At 40.2% G+C, this 27,217-nt stretch overlaps 1 protein-coding gene across 12 annotated transcripts in view; it reads right to left on the bottom strand.

Moving 5' to 3' along the window:
* The window catches only part of ERC1 (ELKS/RAB6-interacting/CAST family member 1), a 281,550-nt gene extending 254,428 nt beyond the window's left edge, over nucleotides 1-27,122 (bottom strand). For 4 of the 12 annotated variants that reach the window (XM_042050350.1, XM_042050354.1, XM_042050361.1 and 1 more), the window contains exons 1-2: nucleotides 26,949-27,120; nucleotides 16,153-16,986 (exon numbers count right to left, since the gene is read on the bottom strand). In XM_042050350.1, the coding sequence (XP_041906284.1) occupies nucleotides 16,153-16,821 (669 nt within the window). In that variant the 5' untranslated portion in view covers nucleotides 16,822-16,986; nucleotides 26,949-27,120. Of the gene's footprint in view, nucleotides 1-16,152; nucleotides 16,987-26,948 lie in introns of all 12 variants that reach the window. The other 8 variants (XM_042050352.1, XM_042050353.1, XM_042050355.1 and 5 more) reach the window with 5 other exon arrangements.
* Nucleotides 27,123-27,217: the final 95 nt, after the last annotated feature.

Below are 27,217 nucleotides of genomic sequence, written 5' to 3'. Positions count from 1 at the left end.
ATTTGTGGGAACACTGTCAAACATAAGCCTTGAAGTCATAAGCCTAGAAGTCAATCTGGATCCAATGCATTTGACTGCAACTGCTCACTGTAAAGCCTGCATGCTTCATGAAGAAAAGAACATAGTGCTGACAAGAGTACAAGAGCAATTGCCATCCCTGACACTTCCACTTCAGTTTGAGCAGACAAGGTGAGCTCTGGTGCCTTGGACTGTCAGGCAGGAGAGAACAGCTCAGCTGCTGACATGCAGAGTGCACACCTGGGCAGCTGATACTCTGCAGTACCTCAAGCAAGGAGATGTCAGAAATACTGGAAACAAAAGTAGACAGGTTCCAGTTTTAGCACTGCCAATGTCCTCAATATAGTTTTGGGGGGCAATGCTTTGGTGGTCTCAAAGTCCACTCATGATTAGTGCATTTTATGCAGCTAAGCATACATGGCAAGCCCAGTCACTGTGGAAGAACAGGAGATCTCAGGTTGCTGTCAAAGCTTAGACAACTGGAAAACTTAGGCCATTATTTAGAGTGGAAACCTAAGCACACACAATACATTATGGCAATCTATGAAAACAGTTACGATACAATAATTCCGATTGAAAAGGACAGCACTAGGTCATCTAGTTTAACCTCTTACTCGAGGCATGGTCATCTATGAGATCAAACCAATTTGCCCAGAAATTTATCCAGTCAAATCTTGAAAATCTTCTATTTCTACCCATTATTTCTCATCCTCCCACCATGCAGCATCCAGTCTGGTTCCTCTTCTCAAAAACAACCTCACAGTATGGGAAGGCTGCTATTAATCCCCTCAAAGCCTTCTCTTCACCGAATTAACCCACTCCATCAGCCTCTTCTCACAGGGCCTGTGCTTCAGCCCACCAGTCACTCTGGCACCCCTCCTAGGAGATGCCACTTATTGACATATTTTTCTGCACTGGGCAGACAAAAGCTGGACAGAGCATTCTGCACGTGGCTGGACAAGCGTGAAGCTGAAGGAGACAATCACTGCACAAACCTCTCTGCTGCCAGAATGCACCTCTGCTTCATGTCCAACTTGCTGCCCACCAGGTCCCCAAGCCCTTTTGCACAAAGCTGCTCCCCATCCAGTCAGACCCTAACCTCTATCCTTCCTAAAAGCTTTTTCTTCCCATCATCCTTGTTGAATCTCATAAGCCTCCTGCCCATTCACTCCCGCAGACTGCGTCCCTGCGCACAGCAGCTCTGCCCTTCAGCAGATCAACTGGTCCCCTCAGGGTGGGGCCATCTGAATGAATGGGGACCTTGTCACCTCCATCCAGGTCACCGAAAAAGATGTCAAACACAACTCAACTTGTTACAGGCAACTGGGTAGTGATCAGCCTCTTAACCACCCTCTGATCAACCCCTTAATCACCTCTGAGCCTGATCCTACAACCAGCTTTTTACCCACCTGGCTCCCCAGCCACTGAGACCGTGGCATTCTAAGTAGGAGTGACAAGTGCTGTGGGAAACACTGATAAAAGCCTGACTAAAGGCAAGGTAAAGGACAGCCACTGCTCCTTCCTCATCCACAAATCCAGACATTTCATCACAGAAGGGAATGAGATCAGGCATGATTAATCCTTGACAAATCCATCCCGACTGTGCCCAGTCATGATCTTGTCACTGACATGCTCAGAAGTGTGTTCCAAAAGGACTCATTCCACAGGGACTGAAGCAAGAAGCATCATCCTGTAATTTCATGGCTTGTCCTTTGGCCTGTTTTAAAGACTGTGGAACATTTGTCTTTCCACAAAGAAGACCCCTCCCCAGTTCCTTCAGTCTTTTAAGGATGATAGAAATAAGCCTTCCAGTGACATCAAACAGCAATCTCCTCACCCTCAGATTCATCCTGAATCTTTCAAGGTCTTTCAAGGAAGCCCTGAGTCAACCCTCATTCAATTCATGGCCAATAGTTCTCCTTGAACCACATCTCTGATCACAGAGGCCTGAGAGATCTTCTCTGGTACCTGACCAGATTGGCATATCACAGAAAGATGCAGCATTTTGTCTGAATGTGTTCTCTCTATTTGCATACTGTGGGAGACTGTGGGAAGCCAAGTGGGAAGGATGAAGAAATTGAGTAATCTGTCTGGGGGATCAACAGTAGTCTGTGTTTCACAGTAAAAGCTCTCAAGTTCCACAAGCAGGGGTTGAAAAAAACCACAAAAACAACCAGCCTTCTTTAATCCTTTCCTTATTACTTGCCCAAGAATGGGAACCTTCAGAAACCAAAGCATACTTTTAGTTGAGTTTATAAAATCAAAAGGAAAATTCAGTACTTATTTATTACTTCCAACCAAACTCTGTTCTGAACACAGATATTGTGAGCAAAGAGTAAATGATTCCCAAGTGTCAGCATAAGCAAGATTGATTTCATTCTACAGTTCATTAAAAAACATGTTTTATAGTAATAAAAATACATCTGCAGTTCAAAGGTTATCCATTTTAATCTTGTTTCCCTCAGCCCTGCTGCTTAAGGAACACTGTCATGTGAAAATCAACCTCTTGCCAAGTCCCTCTTTAGTGAGGACAGTTCCCCAACGCTCAGTTCACCCAAAGAATTCACTCAGCTCTCTAAAACCGGTACCAGCAAAAGGGGACAGTGACAAACTAACTGAGATTAATGATAGTGGAAATCATTTTAAAAACAAATTCCATCCAAGAACTACACTGAAAAATATTTGTACAGTTCAGGACTTCCTAATATTTGGGTTGACTCACACTGAATCGACTCTACCATATGCTGACTATGTGCTCACATTATTACAACACCAACTGCAACTCACTGGGTGCAGAGACTGCTGGGTACTAGAGGGGAAGAAACCCTGTAGAGATATTGATTACTGATACTGCCTGACAGATCTGGAATTTCACTGCACAAAAGGAAGATGCATCAAGAACAAGCAGAAAGCTAAGATTAATGGGAAAAAACAATCAACAGCTGTATTTTTTTTCCCAGAGAGTTTGTCAGGTGTTGATTATCAGTTTGGTTTGTTTCCCTACAGCTGATGATATCCACACTCTTTTGTTGCTGATCTGCACATTCAGAAAATGCACAAATCATTTGTTACTATGAAGTCAACATAAACTGTGCTTAGAACATGAGGTATTATAGGAACTCCATGAAAAACAGGGCCCTTCTTGTTTCCATGTCAGCCATGTAAACAAGTAGCTTGGATACATAATGTGTGTGTGCCTTAGGGCACAACCTGTTGCACAAAACTGAACTTGTGCAATTTAAACGATTCCAACATCAAAATGACATAAAAACAACTATGCTGCTCATCTCCCAAAAGCCAGCCCAGCACTGAAAGGGAAAAAGAAAGGAAATGTGCTTGAAGAAGAGGAAACCAACCCAAAAGAATACAAGAGACAAAATAATTTGGTAAGAAAAAATATCCATTTTAGCTACAAATTAAATATTGTACATGATGGTACAATCATTTATTTCTAATAAAAATACTTCCCTAATACATTATACTTCTTGTTTTAGATAAGCTCCTATCATCTTGATGTAATAGCACCTATTAAAAGTGCTATTAAACATACTGGTTAATAGCATCTTTTAATGACAAAAACCCTGATGTGATAGACAAAAGTTCTGAAAATAACAGAGATGTTAATTCAGAGCATGTTAACACAGGTTAAAAGGGAAGGTGTTTCCTACTGGAAATTAAATCTCTTTATGGCATTAATAGCAGTTCTGTAACTTGGAAGCACTAACACACTGCCTTTCAGTACTTGTAATTCAGGTTTATGACGCAGGGTACAAGGGATGCAAAGTACCAGTTATACCTGGCAGAACCTCGGCCAGTTACTTTTGAACTAACTCAGATCATAAACCACCGAATTCAGGTAGCCATGTTCTGCCTTTTCTATTACAAAATACCTTACTAGTCACTCTACTATGTGCAAATCTGCCCAATCCAGTCCAGAAAGTGACTTTCATAAATTAAGGGCAGCCTTTCTACCAGGCCTTCCCATCACTCCAAAAACGTGAAGACTAATTTGAAATCATTCACATGGTAACAAGTTCTGCAAGTTAAACACCATTGCTGTTTGCAATATATGTAACCATGAACAAAAAGGTAGCCACCACTGATTTTCATAGCTTAAGGATCAACAAAAGAAGCCTGGCTGAATGGAAGATTAAGGGCAGAAATACCCATCCAATGAGAATGAAAAAAAAATAAAAGGAAAGAAAAACATAACATCTTCCTCCTTAAAAAGAAAAAGCAGTGATGATATAAAAATGTTGAAGCAAAATAACCCATTTTTATGGACAAATATTACTTCTGCATTTTTGTAGTGAAGTCTGCTATTCAGGAAGTTCTACTGGACAGAGTAAAATTTCAGGAAATTAAGTGCTCAGCAGCAAACCCTCACCTCTGTTTCAGCTATATTTAAGCCTGTATAGCATACTGGCTGCCTTGCTGTTGGTACCTTACCAAAATTAGTGCCTTCACTCAAGTGTTAATCAGCACAATTATATGCAGTGCATATGAAGGTGTCACAGCATCAGCTACTGTCTATCTTTAATAATCAGGTCTTTCTGCACCAAATCACCTGCTAACAAGCTCAACCTGTGAAGTACAGATCTACCCTTCCCAGATCCATCTTCAAAGACTGTCTAGCATTCAGCAATTCACAAAGAAACATTAATGACCGTATTAAGTCTAAAAGAAAGTGAATTAATGATTTTGTCCACAAATTCCCAGACTTCCAGATTAAAGAAGCTTGACATGAAACACTAGAAGAAGTTAATTAACAAAGAAGCGATGCTAAATATAAATGAATGACAATTCTCACACAGTCAAAAAGGAGACAGACCTTAGGCCTCTCAAAGGCACACAGATTTGAGTGAATTCAATCAAATAGAAAGGAGGAGAGGAATAACTTTATTAAATAACTATACACTAAATGGATTTTGCATTGAGAAAACACAGCATGCAGTTTTAGAAGCCAAGTCTTGAGAATGCATTCCTAGATGTAGGGAATAAAAAAAAAGCTTTTCCTGAATAGAAACTATAACTTGGAACCCTCTTTAAACCACAACCATTGGACTCTGATTCTTACTCCTGGAAGATGGGGGAGAGAGAACATAACAGCGGTACAACCACTTGTTCAACTGTTGTATGTTAAGTGCAAAGCCCACTTTTAAAGTCAAGTTGTAAACACATTTAGGGACTTACAACAGAAAACAAAATAAACAAAATAAGATGGGTTTTGTAAAAGCAATTTGAAGGTATACAATGTCCAATTAAAATGGATTATAAAGGACTAATTAGTAGGGGAATAGTATAAGAATTTCACTAGGATGTTACACAAGAGCACAAAGAATTATAAATCATAACCTGAGCACACACAGCAGTACCCACACCTACTTCAACTCTTTGGTCAAGTATGTGCACAGACCTTCTCACAAATCCTGGCCAAAGCATGCTTCTTAAAACTTTTCTGTCATTCTGTCAAAACCATCTGCTAGTTCATACCAAAAATAAATCAGTTTTAAGAAAAATTTGTATTATTCATTTTATTGCAAGGTGATTTTTCGGGTTCCCTCCCCCCCAAGTAAATTACTGCAGTTAATTCCATATTTTGGAACAGTCCAGCCATAGTAAAGGGATGAGAAAGCCTAAACACATCCCTCCAAAGAGGATCATAAAATGGCTGAGCTTATTTTCCTTCACCCATAAAAAGTGCTGCTGACTGCACATACAGAGCATGCTATTTACTTTCTCCTATGAAGGTACCCTATGCTTTCTTAGAAAGGTCCCTCCTTTGAGTAACTATGCTCTCAGATCAATTTAAACATTTACACATTAACAGGCTCACAGCCACATGGCCAAACGTGACCCATCAGATACCAGCTGAGGTAGAAAGGTTTAAATGCTGTCCTCCAAATCAAAGCTTCCACAAACAGAATAATTTGACTTTACTCAACTGATACACGGGCTGATGAAGATTGGGAAACCCCTCTATCCTCACAAAAAAAAAGCACACCTATGGTTGTAGGCCTTTTGTACAATTACTTTGGATAAATTACTAATCTTCACAAGCAACATCATCTGTTAAAATTAACCTATGTGCACACCAAAGGAAGATTTCAGAAAAGCACATAAGTGTGTTATGCTAATGTAAACCACACAATTATGCCACAGTTGATGAGACCAAAAAATTATCTAGATTTTTACCTCTGTCCTCTCCCTTCTCATCAGTTACTGAGCTGCACAATCAGAAATACACTGGAATATTGGTATTTCACTAAGCTGTACCTAGTAATCACAACACTGTCATCTGCACTCCTAAACTGAGCAGAGATGAATAACGAATCACTGAAGAATCTTATTCTCCACATTTACCCAACTGGGGGAAATAAGGCAGTTACTTCCTAAGTCTCCAGTGCAGGGCACAGCATTTCCTGACAACCCATTTAAAAGCCTTTATTATGCTTGTTCTTTCTGCTCATTTCCTTTTTCTAGGATTATTCTGGGATCCATAGTTTCACCTATTAGTACTAATTCTCAGCCTAAAGCTTTTGTCATCCTCTTCATGGATGTCTTTCTCTCATCCAACAAAGAAACACTGAAACCTTTTGCCACAGAAGCCAAAAACACTTTCAGAACTCTGTGTAAATTGTTAGTTGCTTCCAGATCCAAAAGTATGACCACTCTTAAAGAGCATGTCTCTTCATCAATCATCTGCTTCTTTAGACCAGATCCAAGGCATTAATTGACTATGGATGAGTACTATCTTCCACAGGGACATTTTACTTTCCAAACAGGTTGGCGTTTCTTAGCTGTGTAGCTTTTGACATTTATAACATTTTAAGGGCTTTGGTATGATGCCCTGAATCCTTTAGCAAATCAAATGTTTACTATTAAATGTTCCCATCTCTCCAAAGAGAAAGAGACATAAGAATCAGCCTCGTGGAGGCTTCTGGCTGTGAGATCAGATGCTGCAATAGGCTGTGTGGGTATCTTTAACGAGGAAAGCTCCACTTATCTCAAGTTACTTTTGTTACCTCATGGTTTGTTTCTGTTCATCCAAGAACTGATACTCACTTATAACGTGTGAAGTCTAATAAAATATGCCAATAGTAAAATAAAATGAACAAAAAAACCCCAAGTCTGACAACAGGTTAAGGCTGAGACAAGGACCTGTAGGTACAAGATTGCCCAAAGACAATGTGCTACAACAGAAACAAATGTTCAGAAAGCTTTTCCCTCCTCTCAGTCAAAAGTAAGTATTTGTCATCTGAGACACGATTCCACTAAAAATCAGACCATTAGTCAGACAATTTTGTGATTCCTGTAAGGGAAAAAGGTATGGAAGCCTCATCACACTGCATTAAAAAAGGGTAGGATTTGTGTGGGGGTATATATACATACATATTATATATATTGCTATATGTAATATATATTAATATATAATAATATGTATTAATGCCAGGAGCAATCAACTACTATGGAAGAAACAGATCCCATACAAAGTACCTGAAAAAATAAGATTTTCATCTCTGAATGGTGACTTGTTTTAATCTCAGAAACAAGTGACAAGAAGCATCAGAAGAAATGTGTAGCCCCATATTCCTTGGAATCCACATCAGCATATAATTAGAAGACCATCTGTTCACAAAATTTGACCACCCAAGGTAGCTGGTACCTGACCATTTGATAAGAAGGATCAAAAAAATCCATGAAGTTAATGTCAAGCATACTGTCTCATGTGGAAGGCTGCATCTGTGAAACGTTCATGAGAACACGATGACACAGAATGTATTGGCCAGGAAAAAATGCAACCATACTTAGCTTTGATACAGATACCAGCGAGGCTTAGTTAATTTGGGACTACCATTTATTACTTGCTTGTTTTTCCAAAGCTAGGCTGTCACCCTGCTTCTCCAGCCCAGTGAAGCAGGGGAAGGGGGAGAAGAATGGGAAGAAGCAGGAGAGGGTACCTGTGCAGAAACAGAAATGTGTAAGAGCACAGTACAGAACCTGATTACAATGCAGATATCGTATAGCAACAGGCATTAAACAAAGCACCTGAAAGTAAAATTTATTCTCCACCTCTCTGCTACATTTGCAAAGCATTGAAAAATAGCTTTTTATTGGACAGCTGATCTCCATCCCCTCCTTCCTCCCTCAATAAAAAAGGTATTTCATTGTGCTGCACCTGAAATTCAAAAATTCCTCACCCCAGGACCTGATCTTATTTTGCATGCTTGCAATGAACTGCCCCAGAAGGTCAAGAAACTACACACTGCCTTTAAATTCCTTTTGATGTTGTGGAACCAAATTCTGGAAGAACCTAACTGCCTCCAACCAGTTGCTCACCCTTGCTGGCTTAGACTATTTCTTTTCCAAGCTTGTGATAACAATCATCAGACTTTAAAAGCAGCCCTTACAGGAATTGCATGCAGCACAGAGCAGCAAGGACTACATTTTTCTCTCTGTTTCAAGGGGATTCTGGACCAGCAGCCCCAACCCAGGGAAGAGCAAAAGCAGCCCACTGGTCACACACTTAAATCATTTAAATAGCAACAGGAATAAGAAGTAGTACATAAATTAATTTTAAAACCTTGTATATAGCTCAACAAACAGCTTAAAAGCAACAAGCATCAAGCTCTTCAGGTTCCCTGATGACTGTACATTACTTAGCATTCCAGTTTACAAACGAAGTTGCTAAAATTAAACTGAAGAAGGCGGTCACATGGTATTTATTCCTGTAACTGTTATACATAAGTTTAACTCCTCTGATTTCTAAAGCAATGATCACTAGAAAAAGCCCTAATGGTGTTCTGTGCCAGTATTTTGGCATCTGATCACGCTCATTTTGGGAGCACGCATGCAATACAAGACTATTTTATGCTTTTGGGAGGTTGGGGTTTTTTTTTCTTTGATTGGTGGGGTTTGGGTTGGAGTTTTGGGTTTTTTTGGGGGGGTGGGGGGTAGTTTGTTTGGAGTGTTGTGAGTTGTTTTTTCTTTAAAGAATACAATCCCTTCCTAGGGTGAATCCATAAGAAGCTTTCTTAATGGAGGTCAGCTGACAAAAATTCAAATTATCATGAGATCTCTTCAAATACTGATCTAGATATTGATAGAAGATCCTTCCTTTCTTTTCTTTACAGTTTAAATGTCAATACTGACGTAGCAATTGCAAACCATCAAGTATATTGGAATGCCTCCATTTCTCCCAAACAGTACAGAAGTTTTTAGTGTTTAATCCAGGGTTACTAATAGGAAAAACAAAAAAAAAATCCTCTCAGGATAATTAAAGGAAAACAGGCTATTTCATATTCTTTGGAAGCAAAATCAACGGGGTTTTTTGTGATTTACTATGATCTCTAAGTTCCAATGGCACTTTGCAAAACCTGATGGTTGCTACCTGCTTCTCAAGGCTGCCAGTATAACCAAACACTCCCTTCAGCTTCACAGTCCAAGGTACTGCCCCTGCAAGCACTAAGCAAATCACTTAGACAGAACAAGTGGTATCACCACAGAAGGAAACTAAATACACTTTGTCCTTGTATTTTTTTCCACTACAGATGGTGAGACTGACCTTTCCAACAGAACCAGTATCAATCTGAAAATACTATGCAAAAACATAATTATGTAGACCTTGTGGGTTATGAAAGCAAGTTTTGCTGAAAAAACTCTCTCTTCAAGGTCTACTGATTGTTATCTTCAGACCAAAAAATGAAGATATAATTATGATGCACTACATTTAGCAGATGCAGCCATTTTTTTCTGTGTGTTCAACAGAGTATGTCAAAATTTATAGAGAAGAACTGCAAAGCATTATCCATTCAAGGAAATAAAAGTATAATCCTCAATAGCCATGCTACCTGCTGGCAGCAGTGGTAATCTAACTTCTGTCAAGGATCTCAAATCACCACAAATCACTGTTACAGAAAACACTGCTATTTCACTGTGTCCACTAAACAAGAGTGTATACAGAAAATTAATTCAAAGGACTTGTATACTGGAACATCTAGAGCACTACCAGGTTTATTCCCTTGTTCCCCTCCTGCCAGCTGAGCTTCAAGGGTCATTTCACAATGTTTCTTTCTTCAATTACTAGGTTCAGATAGCTGGCATGACTGCTCTTCATGGGTTATCCAACACACTCACTACTTTCAGAGTACAGAAATGTCCCCTCTAAACTCTTTTGGTCTCCAGCCTTCATCTCAGAGTACACATATATGCAATTATTTATCCTAAATACAAAAGTTCCTCTGTCTTACTAACATCTTAAGCATTAAATGGACTGTTAACAGTATCCTAGAAATCTACTTAGTTAGAAAGAATAGGTTTTTTTCAGCAAACAGTTTAGTCATGGTGGCCCACTCTGCTGACCATCTTCAAATCTTTGAGGCTTCCTAATATCACCAAATTGAAAAGAGTTCTATTTCAGTTTTTGGTCCTGGAGGCATACATGAAAGATTGACGTAAGACCAGCACAACTACAATCTTTTTTCCATGGCCTGGCAGTTCCACCTAAAGTGCTCCTCTCCTTTCTACTTAAATCAATACCAGGTAGAGTAAGGCTGACACATGAGACTGCTGGATTTGGCATTAGAAAGCTGTAACATCAGCAGAAATTACCTACAATGTAGGAGCACCGCTGCACTATTGCCATCATCTACCATTGTTAACTGTTCACTGGGTGACCAAGAGGATGCCCTACACAGTTTCAAGCTACCTAGTTCATACTTCAGAAGCAAGAACACTTAAGGGAAAAAATTACTAACTCAAACACCACAAATAAAATGCTGAAAGACATTTGGCTTCTAGAGAACAATGGCTTCTAGAGAAATGCAGTATTACAGACTTTTCAGAAATATACACACTAAATGGTGGAGTAACACATGCAACTCTAGTTAGGAGTCTAGTGGTGCCTTAGGTTTTAACTTTCATATTTTCCAAATCCTGCACTGCCTGGTGTGTAACTCCGGAGTTCCTCGGAGCCTGTTCACTTCTGCTCTCTGTGCTGGGCAGACACAACAAAGCCTCTCCGGGCCTGCTCCCCAAGGACACCCAGACTGTCCAAGGCCCAAAATGTGTAAACCAAAGCCTCTGAAAGGGGGGCAAGCTTGGGGAAATGACATCATTAACTGAAGCTTTAATTGGAGAATTAACCCTGCTATGCAAATGAACCAAACCTATAAAAGAGTGAAGAACTCATGACTTGGAGTCCACCTTGGGGTCCATCTCAGCAGCGGCCCCTGGCTCCCCAGGGTACCTCTGAAGGCCCTTCAAATAAATACCTGCCTTTATTCCTTCATTCCTGTCCAGTCTCTGTTGTTTAGGGGGCCACTTCAGGCATCACTAGTATCTGAACAGTCTCAATGCATATTAGAGAAAGAATTATAGCAGAAAGAGTCTGCTCTAAGTTCTGCAGAATTTAAAGTAATCCCTGCTCCAGCTTAACAGCAAAAAAAGCACAGTTAAACTACTAAGTTCAACAGCACCACTGACGTCACCCATTTTATTACAAGCTGCTTTGAAGTGGGTACTATTCCCCTTATATGTTTAATGGATCAAGTAGAGACCAGCTGTTCAGCCTATGCTACAGCTCAAAGCAACCCAAGGTATTAGATCCTACCTCGATAGGAAACATGGGACAAAAGGAGCCTTGGGGAATACAGATAACCACAAAATGTCTAGTTTTATTTCCTTATAGAACTGAAAAAAGACACAACACAGGGTGTTCTCCTAGGTGATCACATGACAATTTTTGAGGTTGCTACAAAGTGCTGCAACTTGATAAATGCTTCAGATATCAAGCACTCGAGGTAGTTTTGAGTTATTCTAAAAGAGAGCTGAATTATAATTTCATGCTGCAACTGGGGAAAGACAGAAGGAACCTTAAAGCTGGCAGCATTCTAGAGAGCCAACAGGCATCTGCCATTGAAAGAATTATTTAAGTGCAATGCTCTGGGATACAGAGAATGCCTCTAAGCAATGCCTATGGAACCACATATCGCACAATTAAACCCCCATAATGGCAGAAAGCTTAGTTTTCTATCAGCTAACAACCAACCCAGGAATGGGGCTACTAATAGAATGACACACCAATAAGACATATCAAAATTTTTTTAAATACATAATTGAAAAAAAACATTAAACCAATGGAGAAGTGAGAACTAATCCGATTTTCAGAGAAAGAATGTACTCATTAGAAGCTCAGCCAGTCTTATAACTGCAGCACCCAATGCATTTAGGAGGTTAACACATGAACAACTTTTTAAAAGTGAGATGCTTATTACATGCTACTAAGAAATGGAAAGTACTTCTGATTCTGGAGAAGAACACTGGTGAAATGCTGGAATACATCCATCACAATAAAGTACAATGTTCTTCAAGTGCTTACCCCAAGCAAGGTGAAATTCCTTTCAGAAATATTTTCTTGGTTAAAATTCTCTGACTCAGACATCCAAGGTCTCCAACCACAAAAAGACCACAGAAATGCATCAAAGTAAAAAGATGTTTTCAGCAGTACCACACTATTTTAGCTGAAACATAAATCTGATCTTAAAAGTAGATCAGTCGAATGTGGGAAATTTCAATGCAGGGCATTAGACATCACATTTGCATTGCCTTATTTTAAGGCACAATCACCTTGTCACAAGCAAGTTTCAACTGAGAGGAATTCCTCTGTCCTTGAGTTTCACATCACCCCACCACTGCCCACTTTTTAGGCAAATTATTTCTATCATAGTGCAAAACATACTCACTGTCTTTCCTTTCCTCTTCTGGCTTCTGATGAAGAGGTTTCCAGGGAAACTTTGAACCACACACCAAAAAAAATTATTTTTCAACTCAGAAAAATACAGCTCCCACTAAAGCATGCTGAGGAGAGTGATACCATGCCAAAACCAAGCTCCTGTTTACTGGTTTCATCAATTCCTCCTTGAATATGCATGGGTTTGCATAACTGAGCAATCATTTGCACTCTCCTCTTGGCTTCTTGCAAAGAATGATTGGCTAACTCATCCACACTGCACTGAAAACTGTTGTGTTTTTCCAAGAATCTATGTTAACTACAGGAATACTTTCCATGTTTAGTTTGGAGCTCTTCAAAGTGACATGTCAATGACATTCCCCATTTATGAAAAGAAAGGATTTTCTGTCTCTTCAGGATCAGGAACAAAGGATAAAAATAAAGCTCAGCATATGCTCCACTCCCCAGCTGCGGTGTTTGCTCAGAGTAGCTGAAGAATACAGCTGTGCTGCACCACAGCTGGGGACAAGACCACAGCACTCCCCACCCACGGGAGAGCCACACAGGAGCATGTGCATGGCATTCTCGGGATTATATCCAAGATATCCCTGCTACCTATTGCCCTCAGAGGACAACCAAAAGGATGCGACTGCCTCAGGACAGGTAGCATGCTCTTTAATCTCCCCACTCATTCTCTGAGCTTTATTGAATCCAGAAAATTTCCTGGAAATCAATAAGCAATACATTTATTTGTACACGTGCCCAAGAAACGGGACAGAAAACTCACAGACACCGGAGCATTTACTCACAGAAGGCTGAGGTGGCAATCAACCAGGGCTCACACTTTCAGGTACTTTTAACAACTTCCAAACCCAAGGGGCAATTCAATCACTCAAGCTGAGGTGACAAGAACAGCAATACAATCAGGGACAATCAAGGGTGTGCAGAAGAATGAAGAGCCCACAGGAAAGAGATGGAGATGACTATCAGATAATGGCATGAGTCAGCCAGCATCTTGGCTCCATGAGTTGAGTCAATTTTTAACACTAAGACTGGTCTGAGATAAACTCTATATAAAGAACAAGTACTGCACGTGCAAGAAGTCTTTATTAAAAGTGATCTGCTGAAATGCTCATATTAAAGGCTAAAACTCCAGTTCCTGCAATTCTACTGGAACTCACTTAAGAGGGAGGCTGAAGGGGTAATGAAGATATTTTTCTGGTCCCCCAACAGATCTGGGAAATTCCTTGTTCAGAGTCTAAACAGAGAAGTCTGTTTAATTACAGAAAATCCTATTAAACTGATCTTCCACATAAAGGGCTGAAGTAACCAACTCCAAAAGGCTATAGAAGACACAACGAATTCAGAATTTAATTAGAACACACTGTTAGCTAACTATAATCTATTAATTAGCATTCTTAGTTTTCACAGCTCAATGCAATAATACCCCTTTACTTTTAAATTGCACCCTTCTTACTTTTGGACCGAAGTTACACAATTCTACCAGTGGGGTAGTAATTACAGTGATTGCCTAGAGAACAGCAGCCTAGAAATATCTGTAAATGTTTAATTAGGGGATAAAGGAAAGACAAGGAAAAAAAAATCTAAGATAGAGAAATCACTGTTCTCTAATGTATTCATATTTAGTAATTGCATAATCCACTCTAAACCACATATTCATTGCATTTTTCTTGCAAGATTTCCAAAGCATCCTCAAATGTCAAAACTGATTTCAGAAAAAATGTTACAGTATTCCAAGACATTCTCTTTGATATGAAAACAGGGCTAAAAATGAAAAGAGTTTGAGAATTAGAAGACTTACCTGCAACTGAAATACAAAGAACACCAGAAAGTTGAGTGATTGGTATTCCAGGTATTTGTTATCCTGGTACTGTACCATTATAACTAAAATTTTCATTACATTACTGCTTCTAAAGAAATCCTACCTTTGCAATATTTAACTTCAGGTTTTCTGCACTCCAAGATGACATAAGTAAATGCAGACAAAGTGTCACACACCCTAACAAATGCCATGTTGTGATTACCATTTGGTAAGAATACAGCTATAAAGCTACATGACAAGTTCAGTAAACGATTTCATACTATCTCAGGGAAAACAACTTCCTTCCTTCAACTTAAGCTCTTTAAAAAGTGAAAAGAAACTTGCAGACAGGTTCAGTGTACTAGACTAATCACTAACCAAAAGTAATTCACTGTTGAAGACAGACTACCTGGAAGTAGAGTAGAACATGTCAAGCACCACCCTTTTCCTCCAGCATTTCCCTCTCTCCTTCACCTTCAAAAGCAATCTTACAAAAAGCATTGCCTAAAATAGCAACTATACCTTAAAAGCTGCAGGAACATGGTCAAATTTGAATTATGGAAATTTTTATTAAATTTGCTTGGATACTTAAAAAGCTCAATAGGAAAAGTAATTTTGTCATGATGAAAGCTCACTTACATTTCAGGGAACTTCTAGAGTTGGACACTGGGTCTGTATTCCATAAGAATAGTGTGGTTTTTTACCTGACAGTCCAGAGAGATGCTGAACTCACATTTGGCCAGAAATAACTAAACAGGAGGACACTCATTCAAAGACAAATATTTACTTCAGGACTAAGGCAGCCAGAAGGTCTAGGTGGGAGAACATAAAGAAAGCTTTTAATCAGTAGAACTGACTACAAAGAGACCTCAATTTTAATCAACCTCTCATTTTTATTTTAATTTGGAGATGCTTTTAAGATGCACAACACCAAAGACCTAGACACCTGAGAATCTCTGTTCTTCTGCCTATTCTGTAGCTGGCCAGACCACTACAAAAAAACCTGTAGGGTGCTTTAGGATAGCTGCATAACAAGATAAACAGAATTTATGACAAAAGAATAACAAGCATGTATTAAACAGTGTTATTTAAATGTAGCCAAGAACACAATTTATATCTGTTGGTGAAAACTGCGGGTCTGGAGGTTTTAACTCTAAAGTAAGACCACCATAACTTTTTCTTTTTAATGGCAATCTGTCAACATTCAGCAACAGTTCAGTTATACTGGGGGTCAGCAGTTAGTACATTCTGCATTTCAGAGAACGCTTCAAGAGGTAAACAGCACAGAAATATTAATTATGAACAGAATAAATACTTGCAAAAGGAAACAGAGTGGTTACCATCAGTCCTAGGGGAAAAAAACTCACATGACACCCAAAGAAAAATGAGCACTCGAGGTGGTTTACAGGTCTGACAAGAAACATTTAAAAACAGGCTTGCAAGTTGAAAACACGTCTTACCCACATCAGTTACCCAAGAAAAGCACCAATCTAATTTAGCTGCTTAAGTGTGACATGCAAGTTTATTAAAGACATTTAATCATGCTACCACACTAACACAGGAGTGACATTAGATGACAAACCTGGTTTTCTTCTTGCAAAACTCTATATTGTTCCTTCCAAATGGTGATTTTTGAAGCTTCATCCTTCCTCAGAGCTCTTTCCTTTTTTAGCTCAGGACTCCAGAAGGTCTTGATGCTGTTCATGGAAGAACTCAGCTTGCTTTCTTTCACCTCCACGTCCTTGCGAAGCAGATCGTTCTCCCTCAGCACCTCCTTGAGCTGTGTCTGCAGATCCATGATGGTGTTATCCCTGGCCTGGCGCAGCGAGTGAGGCACAGTGGATGCCATGCTCACTGGGGGGAGATGGTGCTCTCCAAATGCAATTGTATCACTGGCAACTCCACTACTGGCAATGTTAGGGCTGCTGCCCATCGCAGTCATCCTAACGCCGTAAGGCAGCCGCCCCCCCGACCGGCCCAGAGTCATGGTGCTCTTCGGGGTGTCTGCACCCACGTTCTCATGGTCACTGAGGTACATAGGGCCAGACGTAGCATAGGCAGCATTTAAGGACTGAATGTTTTCCATAGAAAGGGTTTTCCCACTGCCACCCCCAGTACTACTCCCAGAGCTGCCTCCTGTGCTGTTGGTTCGCCGATGGCCCAAGCGAGGCGACCGCGGCAGCCTCGGGGAACGCCCTGGGCTCTGGGTGCTGGGCTCCACCTTGCCCACGGAACGAGCACTTCCATACATGATTAAGCTGGTGGTGTGAGGCAATCAGATAGGCAAAAATCAGGAATGAGAGAATTCCTGTTAAGCTCTTCAATGGTTATAAGGAAACTTAAGGCCAATCACTACTTGTAACAGATCCGATTGTCCATCTCTGAAGTCACGTGCTCACGATGCTCAGGACCATATCTGTAACAATAAGAGTAACATATTAAAATCTGTATCAATAAAAATAACACATTAAATACCTAGTTTATCACCAAATATTTGTCCCACATTAGAATATATTCTACTATCTTTATACTTCTCCAGTACTTTTCAATTCTTCCTAACAACAAAAAGCAATATTTTATTTAAACCCTTATATTTAAACTCAAAAAGAAACTTCTATTCTTGCTTTTCTATTGTTATATTATCACAGTAAAGAGGGAAGGAAAAGAGAATCCATGAATCTTCAAGACATCATTTTGCTGGCCATGACAAAACCCTTCAGATGTCATCTAATCTTTTCTCCTGTTTCTAACTGGCCCTAATGTTTCACCTGTTACCTTTCTGAGTAAGAGAGAATCAAAATTTAAAAACCACTCAGTAGGATATCTTTCCTTCAAGCACTGCCAGCTTCCACAGGACATGGTTTCTAAACCCCTGTGCTGTGAAATCATCCCGCAAATGGGAAGGCAGGATGGACTGAAATGACTCTGACCACGATCTCAACCAGCAGGTTCCTTAGCACTCCTGTCAGCCCTACTTCAAATGCAGAAGTGAGAACCAAAAGTAAGAATAATCATTAAATCGTTACTGACCACACAACTTAAGCAAGCACAGATGCAAATCCGAAAGAGGAGCAATGACCCAGCAATGAGACCAATGAGGTTAAGAGGAAGAAGAGAATCACAGTTCCACTGGAAACTGGTTCTAGACTCTTACTTTCTCTCAAACTAAATCTAACTTAAATCTTTGTTCAGGTTAAGAAAAGATTTCAATTGAAATATACTTCTCATTAACCAGCTGAGATTAATTAAATTAAATGATATTTCAACAGCAGGGGCCTCTTAAAACACAGAACAGTATGACATCATCCTGTTGCTTTTCCTTCTCCCCTCTACTTTCTCTTTAAATAAGGGCTCTAGTGGCATATGCAATAAAATTCCTTATTTTTGCAGAGCAATATGATGCTGTTGTACAAGTGCTGGCAGGAAGCTCTTTAGCATGGGGACTCTGGGCTGGGATCACAGTTAATAGTCAAGATCTAGCAGAGAAGCAAGAAATGTAACTAAACTACTGCACTGTAAAACCTACCCCACTATACAGTCCTCACTTTCTTTTCTTCACTATTTTTTTCCAGTGTAAACTATTTCATGTTACTGTTGGGCTCAAATAAAATCAAAACTAGAACACTGAAACATTCCTGATCCCATCAGACGAACGAATACCAGCCAGTGTCCAAAGAGTAGCAGCATCTTATGTATCCCAACATCTTGCCTTTCACACCAGCTTTCATCTACCTGCCTCTTCTGCTCAGAAGTCAGCTTTGCCAGGTATTAGGAATAAATGTCTCCAAACCAGCACGTTTGTGACATAATAATTGGGCAAACAGCTTAAAGATTAAGTTTAAAAGAGGGATGCATTTACAAAAAAAATTGTAGAAATACTGCAAGTGGGTAGAGGGAAAGAAACCAAAAAAAATATTGCAAAAAATACTGGAAAAGGATAGAAAGAAAGAAGTAAAAATGAAGATAAAGCATTTTTCCTTTTGGAATGAAAAGTTAGTATAGGAAAAGATACAACAAGAAATAGTTTTGAAATGTTAACCTTAAATTTTAAAGGGAAAACAAAATCAGGGTAAGCCAGCATTTTGTCATTTTCACACAATTTCATAGAAGATACAGTGGCATGAGGAAATTTACAAAGTTTATGGAAATTGATACTGCTTTGTGAGCAGTTCTCAAGATGTTCAAGTGCTCACTTTTTTTTTTAGGGACAAGAAAAGCTAGCAACAATATTGCTACAGAATATTTTAAAGCACATATGTAAAGGAGAACAGGCCAAGGAAAAACAGCCAGCAGCATTAACTGAAACTATCTACCAAAGCAACACCTACAGATGTAATTTTTTAATACAAGTTACATTTCTTCTATTTCAGCTACATATCCTTATGCAAAACAGTACAGAAATATAAACTGTGTAACAAAGTCTACAGTGTTCCACTGAAGTTGCTTCAATAAGCAAGACACTGTGCCCCAGGATCTGGAAGAAAAACACTTCTTCCAAACAGAAAGGCTATTTCAGACTAGCCTCACTGTTTGAGATATCAAAATGCTAAAAATGCTGCTGTGACACCACTTGAGCACTCAAAACAAGTCAGATATGATTTCTTAGATGCTACATAAAGTACATTCCACCGAGAGCTTGCATTCATTAGGATTCTCTTGAAAATTAATCCAAATAACAGCACTTAATTAATTTGCTAAAAACTCACCACAGTAAATCAGGGCAAACACTCATTAACAGCTTTGGATGAGCTTAACTTGAACCGAAAGACCAGACTTGCATTTCAGTTAAAGGACTTCACCCCCAAACCACTGAGTTTCCAAGCTGCTAGAAGTACATCGCTGTTGCACACAGAAGCATCACCTGGGAAAGTCCTTAACAACACACCAGAGGAGCTCAAAAGTTTTTATATAATTTCTAATGAGTTCCTCACCCTCAACATGGAAAATCACAGAACTGCCTTCTCCTTGCACTAGCAAACATTCTGTTAAACCATGAATACTTTCCAATGAATGGAAGTGGCTGATATCCTCAAAAGAAAGCAGCTTCCCAGGCAGCAGAGAGGAGCTGGTAGCACAGCAGGTGCTGTGCAGGAACCATCTTCACCTACACTGGGCAGGCAGGGGAGCTCTCAGCCACCTCAACTGGAAACACCAGTCCTGTGCTAACTCAGCTCCAAGCTTGGTTTCACAGGCTACTCCAGAAAAATCAAGTAATTCAAGCCAAGTGCTAGAATTAGCTGTTGATCAGGGTTATGGGAAGGACTCCCAGAGCTGGCACAGCTGAAACTCGGGGAGAAGAACTCTACTACTGCTGCCATGCATTACACTGCACTCACCTATCACACAAAAGCAGTAGATTCAGAGCAGCTGCCTTCGGAAACAAGCAAACATAACCCCCAGCATTCTTCTTGAAATGACAACTTTCACTACACCATTGTTAGACTTTAAAATTGTGAATATTCCAACTATTAACTAAATACACCCTTCCACACAGGCAGTTTCAGTATTTCCACTGACACAGATCTGCCACAGTTCAAGACAAAAAGATACAAGATAAATCTTAACTCTTTTATTTTTCCCCTATTTTTTTCTAATAGCATTTATCACTGACCATATCACTTTGTTGTAGAAGCAGATACTAATACAATTCACACTAGGAAAAACATCTTTCTTCATGAAAACAGCAAAGTGGGGGAAGTGACAAAAAAAATCTTTTCTTTTTTGCAATAACAATTAATCAGGAAGAAGAAAGAATTCCAGTTTCCCTCCCAGAGTCCAAGCAAAAGTATATGGAAGATTTCTTTCAGATAACATGATAACCAGAAAAGTTAGTTTTTCAGTATTCTGACCCACACTAGCATTGTGCTGGGAATCTCACAAGTATGGTCTCTTATCTTCCCTGAGGCCAACATGCAGCACTGTTACTATTTTCCTCTTCTACTGAGACTCTAAATTTAGTCACAAATAAATCATCCCTGAACCTTACAAGATGGTGGTAACCACAAGGAACACTGTCCAACTGGGAATGTACTAACCATCTTCCCTTTGCAAATTCTCCTGTAGATTTCAAAAGCCTTTGTTTTTTCTGCCAATACAGGAACCCTAAACCCAAGATTACAAAAAAAAAAAAAAGAGACTTTCAACATAAAAAAGCTTAAAAGAACAAAACAGCTGAAGCCAGTGCTAAACCAGTTTTCTTCAAGATAGCTGTGTAACTTTACAATTATGAAACAAAATTCTCTTGTTCACTGTTCATTAAGAGAACAAAAACTTCAAAAAGCATCCTATATGCAAGCCAAATTAAAAAATAAAAGAAATTCACATCAGCCCAAGTAAAAACTTCACATATACATTTATATATATTTAAATTGGCATTGCACCTTTGCAGGCACAAAGACCTGACCTGCTTTAGCATAAGTTGAAAATACTATCTAGTGCTTACGGAAAAACATGAAAGAATGACTATCAGGAAAAGAATAGGCAAGAATTATACAATATTGCAGAAAAAGGTTTGGAAAAGGACAGTTATGAACACGTTTTCTGTATAAAAATTTTAAAATAGCTAACAGCACATCCTGCTTGAAGTGCCAGCTAAGAAAAACATCTTCTCAGCTCACAGGTGACTGTCCAAAAACATTCAGAGACAGATACCATTAACCGTGGAAAATGTTTATAACCTGGCAGCAGACATTTAAATGTACTGCAGTGCAAGCTGTAGCAACTAAAATCCACCTGTTTCATTACAACAACCTAGTCCTAGGCAGTGAATAGCAACGGAGAACCCAGCTTTCTTCAAACATGCCAGGATCAGGACCTGGCGTGCTAAAAGAACAGTAAAAAACCACCTGCCCAGGTTCATGGAGATTTACTTGAGAGGCAATCATGACATGAGAGAGGGCAGGAACAGAGACACGAGTCTTGTCAAAAGATCTGGTGGTTTTCAATAAAAGTTGTATTGGGGCATAGAAGAAATGTAAGAAATTCTGGAGGGATCACATTAACATCAAACTTCAGTACAAAGAATCCCATAAAATGAGATGTCTTTAGCAGTGCTGTCACACTCAGCCCCTACATCCATCATTTTATGTGAACCAACAGCTCAGAGGGCAGGTGTTCCTGGCTACAGCTGACAGAAAACAGAAGATTCATTAAAGAGAAGTTTTGTTACCCTCTGGAAGATATCTCTGTCATATAAATTAATAATGCCTTTCATGTCTCCCCCTACTCCAGGACAAATATTAATAGCACACTAATTACTTCTAGGTAAGCAAGCAACCAAATACACAAACATGCTGCAGAAATACAGGGAAAACCCAGCCTACATTTATTAAAACAAAAAGAATTTCAGAGTAACTTTTGCAGCCTCCAGCAGGTCCTGTGAAATTCTTGACTGCAATTTCTGTTCAGGACTGACACCAGCTGACAAACTGCTACAGCTATGGAGACAATTCCTTAATAGCATCACTGCCTGATAGTCAGGAATGGGGCAGTGGGATCACACACCAGGCAAGTGCCTCTTACAGCCCAGGGACACCTCTAGAGCCTCCCTAGCAGCAGACTGGAAGCCACGGATCCAGCTTCCAGAAGACAGAACTTCCTTGTCACCCTGATTCCTGTCTGCACAAGGAAAGCTTTGAATGTCAGTTTCGTAATAAAAGCAAAGTCAGCCTTTACAAGAAGCATCTTAATCTGATAAAGGACTGTAGCAGACACATTAGACTTCATTAACAGAGGTAGCAATTGTTCCCATTTACATAATTTACACCCGAATAGTTAATGGCAAGTAAGACTAGATTACACAGTAGGACAGAGACTGCAGAGTAGATACAACAGAGGGGAAGGCAGGTAGGAAAGATGGAATTCCAAAAAAAGAAAACCTTACATTCCAGTAAAACCCTGCCAGGAATCCAAATAGTGGGTACAATGAGAGAATTGACATGATTCACAACAACTCAGAGGTGTGCTAACCAAGAGAAAAAATGAATTCCTGTTCCCTCCTAGTGCACATCACAGTTACAAAACCTACAGCTGCTACATTACTTTAAATAAAAGGCATGAAGCCGCTATCTCTTATGGCTATTTTGTAGATTTTTGGCTTGGCTAGTTTTGGAAGGTAAGAAGGCTCACTACTTTTCATGTTAAATTAATAACTATTACACACAAAAAGACAGAAGAAAGCTTACTTTGGAAACTGTCTGCAAGCCAGCCAATGCTGGACACAAGGCATTGAACCCATGGAATTCAGGGCTGTTTATCAAAATGTCCTTGTGGCCTTGACAGCAAGAAAGCAAAAAGGATGAATGAAATTAAGACAGAAGTAAGACAAAAAAAGTAACTGTTCATATTAGGATTGACTCTCATTCCTAAAGAGCACATAAATAAATGCTGAAGCACTGCCATCTGCTTATATGCAATCCTTTTTAAAAGCTGGGGGGATGGTGGTGGCGGTGTTTGTTTTGTATTTTTTAAATTAAGTTCACCTACTTGCACATCTGCCAGGTTCACTGACTGTAACAGAGCTTTTGTTCTGTCTCACCAAACACAAGACATGAACTGATACATTCTCCCCCATACGCACAGAGAAATCTGCCCAGAAAAGCATCTCAGAAATCCCCAACAATCTTCAGGTGACTTTGATATACAAAAAAAATATGTTTTGTAAAAGGCAGGTCATCAATCCTGACCCTAACAGTTTAAGGGAAAAAGCCAGCATTCATTTGTCAAGGGAGTGTTTTGTTTCTAAACATAAAGTGACATTGCTGTTAAAGACTTTTTACATTTGAAAGGTTAGCATAAATGGCACCTGTACACTTTAAGTCACCAAAGAACACGGAAACATCTTGATTCCCTGTCCTTTTTAGACACCTTTCTGTTTCCCATCCCTACAAGGTGTCCCATCCAGAAAACACTACCTGGAAGTCTGTAAATGAGAGAGCCAGAAATATTCCTCAGCTTCCTAGTTAATTTGTCTCCTACAAGTACACAATTCCTTTCATGGGATCTACTTATTCAACAAGGAAGACAGAACATGCTCTGTTCTACTCTACAGCACTTTCTTTGCAAAAGCAGTTTTAACTGACACCAAGTTTTATTTCTTATAATACCCTCAAAGTCTTGATATCAGCATAAAGGGTCTGCTGTCACCACCACAGTTCCATTCCTTTCTATCTCCTTTCCCCAAAAACAGGACCACCAAAAAAAGGCTTATTCTTATTATAATAAATACACCTATTTCAGCTAAACCTTTAGTTACTCACAGTTGTATAATCTGATACACCACTTGCTTGTAAGGACTTTTTCCCTAGCACTCTGGAGGCTGGCCTCAGCTTGAGGGAGAACCCGAGGCACTAAGGATATTTCTAAAGGCTTTACTTCATCTCACTCGTCAGACTTCAGTGGTTCTGCTCCCAGGGCACTAAGGGTTAATCTGGTCACTAAATTTGGGTGCACAAGCAAGTTCTTTCTCTTCTGGCTGCTGAGACAGAATTTCTTCTGTCTTCCTGCAGAGCCAGGAGCACATACTGCTTAACACTACCTGGACATCACACTGAAAGGCTTCCAAGGTGTGGCAGAAATCTTGGGCGCCGTTCCAGCACCTCTCCTTTCCTACAGCTTAAAGTATTTCACTGAATCTGTCACAGCATGATTAGCACATGGAGCAGATTATGACCCTGCTCAATTGCTGCTTCTTGCCTGGATTTACCACTCTGGACCCCCAGAGTCCCTCCCTGTCCTAACTTCTTAATGCTGACATGTGTAGGGGGTCTGGGTAGGTGCACCAGGATTTCTTTTGTGCAATGACTGGGACATAATTGTTAAGTCTCTAAATTTAAAGCAGATGTGAAGAAAAAAAAAAAAATCACCCTATGCCTTTTTTAAAGGCAAAACACAAAAAGCAACAGGTGTCAGAACTTCAACGTATCACTTATATCACTTCCTAGTGATAAACTGATTAAATTAACTCTCGTTCTTCTAATTATCTAGAACACTAAAGATCTTCATCTGTGGATGTTAATCTTCTGTCACTGTATGGCTAAAGAGTTTATAGGCTCATTTTAGAGTACAAAGTCAGTAAATACTATATGTTTACATCCATGGCTGTTTCTCTCTTTCCCACAGGTGGCATGCAACCAACAACCCAATCCCTAATAGCATGAACAAAATGTTAAAAGCACTAAAGATATTTCAAAAGTCCAACAAGTGCCTAGAAGCACTAATGAGCCCATCTGGACAGCCAGCCTAAAGTCACCATGGGTAACATCACAGTGCAAGGCAAAGCATGCTCCAGCTACAGAAATTCCATCATAATCTCACCCTGACAACAACGTTGGGCTAACAATATTGACATAACCCACGTGCCAGAAAACATCACTACTGCTAAATCAGCACTGGATTTTCTAGGATCTCCTGCTCTACTACTGCCACACAGCAGTCCACTGCATGCCAGAGTTAAACTCTTGGCTTAAACAGGCAGCAATGGATAGAATAGAACCCTCTTCACCCAGACTACTCTTACAGCAGGGTGGCCAGCAAGGGTCAAGAACCCACACCATGGGTTTAGTTCTACTATTTAAAAAGCCACATGCATCCCTCCACACTTACATTTCTGACCAAACCATACTCAGCTAAAACAAGCCAGACCCTCTAAATATAACACAATTCTCCAGTGGCTTAGCCAGGTAAGTGTTGTAACGAAACTCTCACCCAAGAGAGGTTTTCAGGAGAACAGGCTTGAAAATAGGGAGGGCTGAGGGGATGAGAGATAACAATGGGAGAGCATCCTGCTTCACAAAATAAGGAATAACAGCGAGGAACTCACACACTGGTTACAATAGCATGGTGAAATATTCCTATTCATACAGCAGCACATATAACTGCTACCAGGAACTGAGAAACTGGCAGATTCAAAGAAGGAAAAAAAAAAGGAAACAAAAAAAGTAAGAACACACTGAATATCAAAACCTCCTCAAACAAACAGCCATGGTTTCTCTCATCACCAATATTTGCAATTCAGTAAAAGGGAACAGGCCACATAAATACCAAACCTATCTTCTTTGCTAGTCAGGCCATTAGCCACGTATTATGGATGAAAAGTTATGTGAAGGGAATCTCAAAAAACCTCATGACAGGAATAAAAAGAATGCTAAAAATTATGAAAAATATGATGCTTTAATATAGCCCAGAGAACAGGTTTTCTTCAGTTTAGGCTTCTGCTGACATCCCAACAGTGATTTAATTACAGCCAAATTGGTCTCCCAGAAGTGGTGGAAGAAGTTCAAATTATATCGAAGATTATGATAAACTCACATTTCATTCAGCAGATCCCAACCTTTTCCTAGCTGCAGCCCCTCCTGCAGCTTGATGGATTCACACAATTCCAAATTTCTGGATGATATAGTAGCCGTAGGCTTGACTATCCTGGGAACTGCTGTTCCGTGATAAAGTTCTGCACTGTGCTTCCAGAACTGAACTACATTCAGTACAGCTGGTAACTAAATAATTACTGCTTTCATTACTGGGAAAAAAAAAACCCCACACTTATTTTACTACCCACTCTAGTCACAGCAGCACGGGCAAGGTGGTGATTTCTCTCTCTCTCCTCATCCAATTTGAAATGGCTCTAAGGGTGCTGACTCATAACTGACCCTGAATTGGGGCACACATCTGAGCTGCTGCAGTTTCCAACACAAACTCCAGTAACGTGCCAGGCTGGAGCTCAGGAAGAGATGTGTGTTCAGCCACCTACGGCTACAGACGCAATAATCTCAGGGAGCAAAGGAGGGCAGGCAGCTGGTGGAGGTTACTGCTGCAGATATCCTTGCCCAGCTGGCCATTGTTTGAGAATTACAGCCGCACAGCCAAACCAGACAACTTTCTGTGCTTACAGCCTGTTGGATTTGAGGTAACACATTATCCAGCTACAACCACCCCGCACACTTGAGCGTGGCCCCCCAAACGTGCCTGGACAAAATGTAAATCACACACTGTTCTTCAGAACAATTCTATTTTTATCCATTTGCTTTCATTCTCTCGGCTCCTGTACTGCTTCCCACCACTACCAGCCCCTCCATAGGTGCTTCTTTATATCTTCGCATCTCCCAGTCTCTCCCATTTCCACTGGGGCTTCACTTCAAACCATTTCACACCGTACCAGCCAGCACAAACCATAACATGAACTTCCAGGGCGCATGCAACATTCCAGGTAAAATAAATCGTGTGCTTCCTAACTAACCTTCAGCGCTCACACTACAAACGAGACAGATGTGGAAGGGCAGCAATTCCTGACACAGGCTTCAGGATGGCAGCAGACTCAGAAACAAAGCACCGTGTCAGCTGACGCTGGTTCGTAGTAGATGCAATAAAATACATGAAACTGACCATTCAGCGCTCACAGAGGAAACAGAAAAAATCCAACACCGCCGCAAGGTCTGGGCAGAAAGACACCGCTCACCATTCCCGCAGATGAGGTGACTAAGATAACAAAAGCGTGCGCTTCCCAAGGACAGACTGAATGAGGAGGGGCGGAAAAGCACGGCCGGGAAGGCGAATGGGCAGAGCAGGAACGACCGCCCGTGCGAGGCACAACCAGACCCCGCCCGGCCGCGAGCAGCGCCCGGCAGGACGCGGGCCCGCGGGGCGATGTTGGC

This window comes from Corvus kubaryi, unplaced genomic scaffold (assembly GCF_017639235.1).
Source record: "Corvus kubaryi isolate FWS band 111438036 unplaced genomic scaffold, C.kubaryi_AGA036_p1.0 72, whole genome shotgun sequence".
Taxonomy (NCBI): domain Eukaryota; kingdom Metazoa; phylum Chordata; class Aves; order Passeriformes; family Corvidae; genus Corvus; species Corvus kubaryi.
Note: the sequence above shows the minus strand (reverse complement) of the source record. Positions and strands in the feature narration are given on the sequence as shown.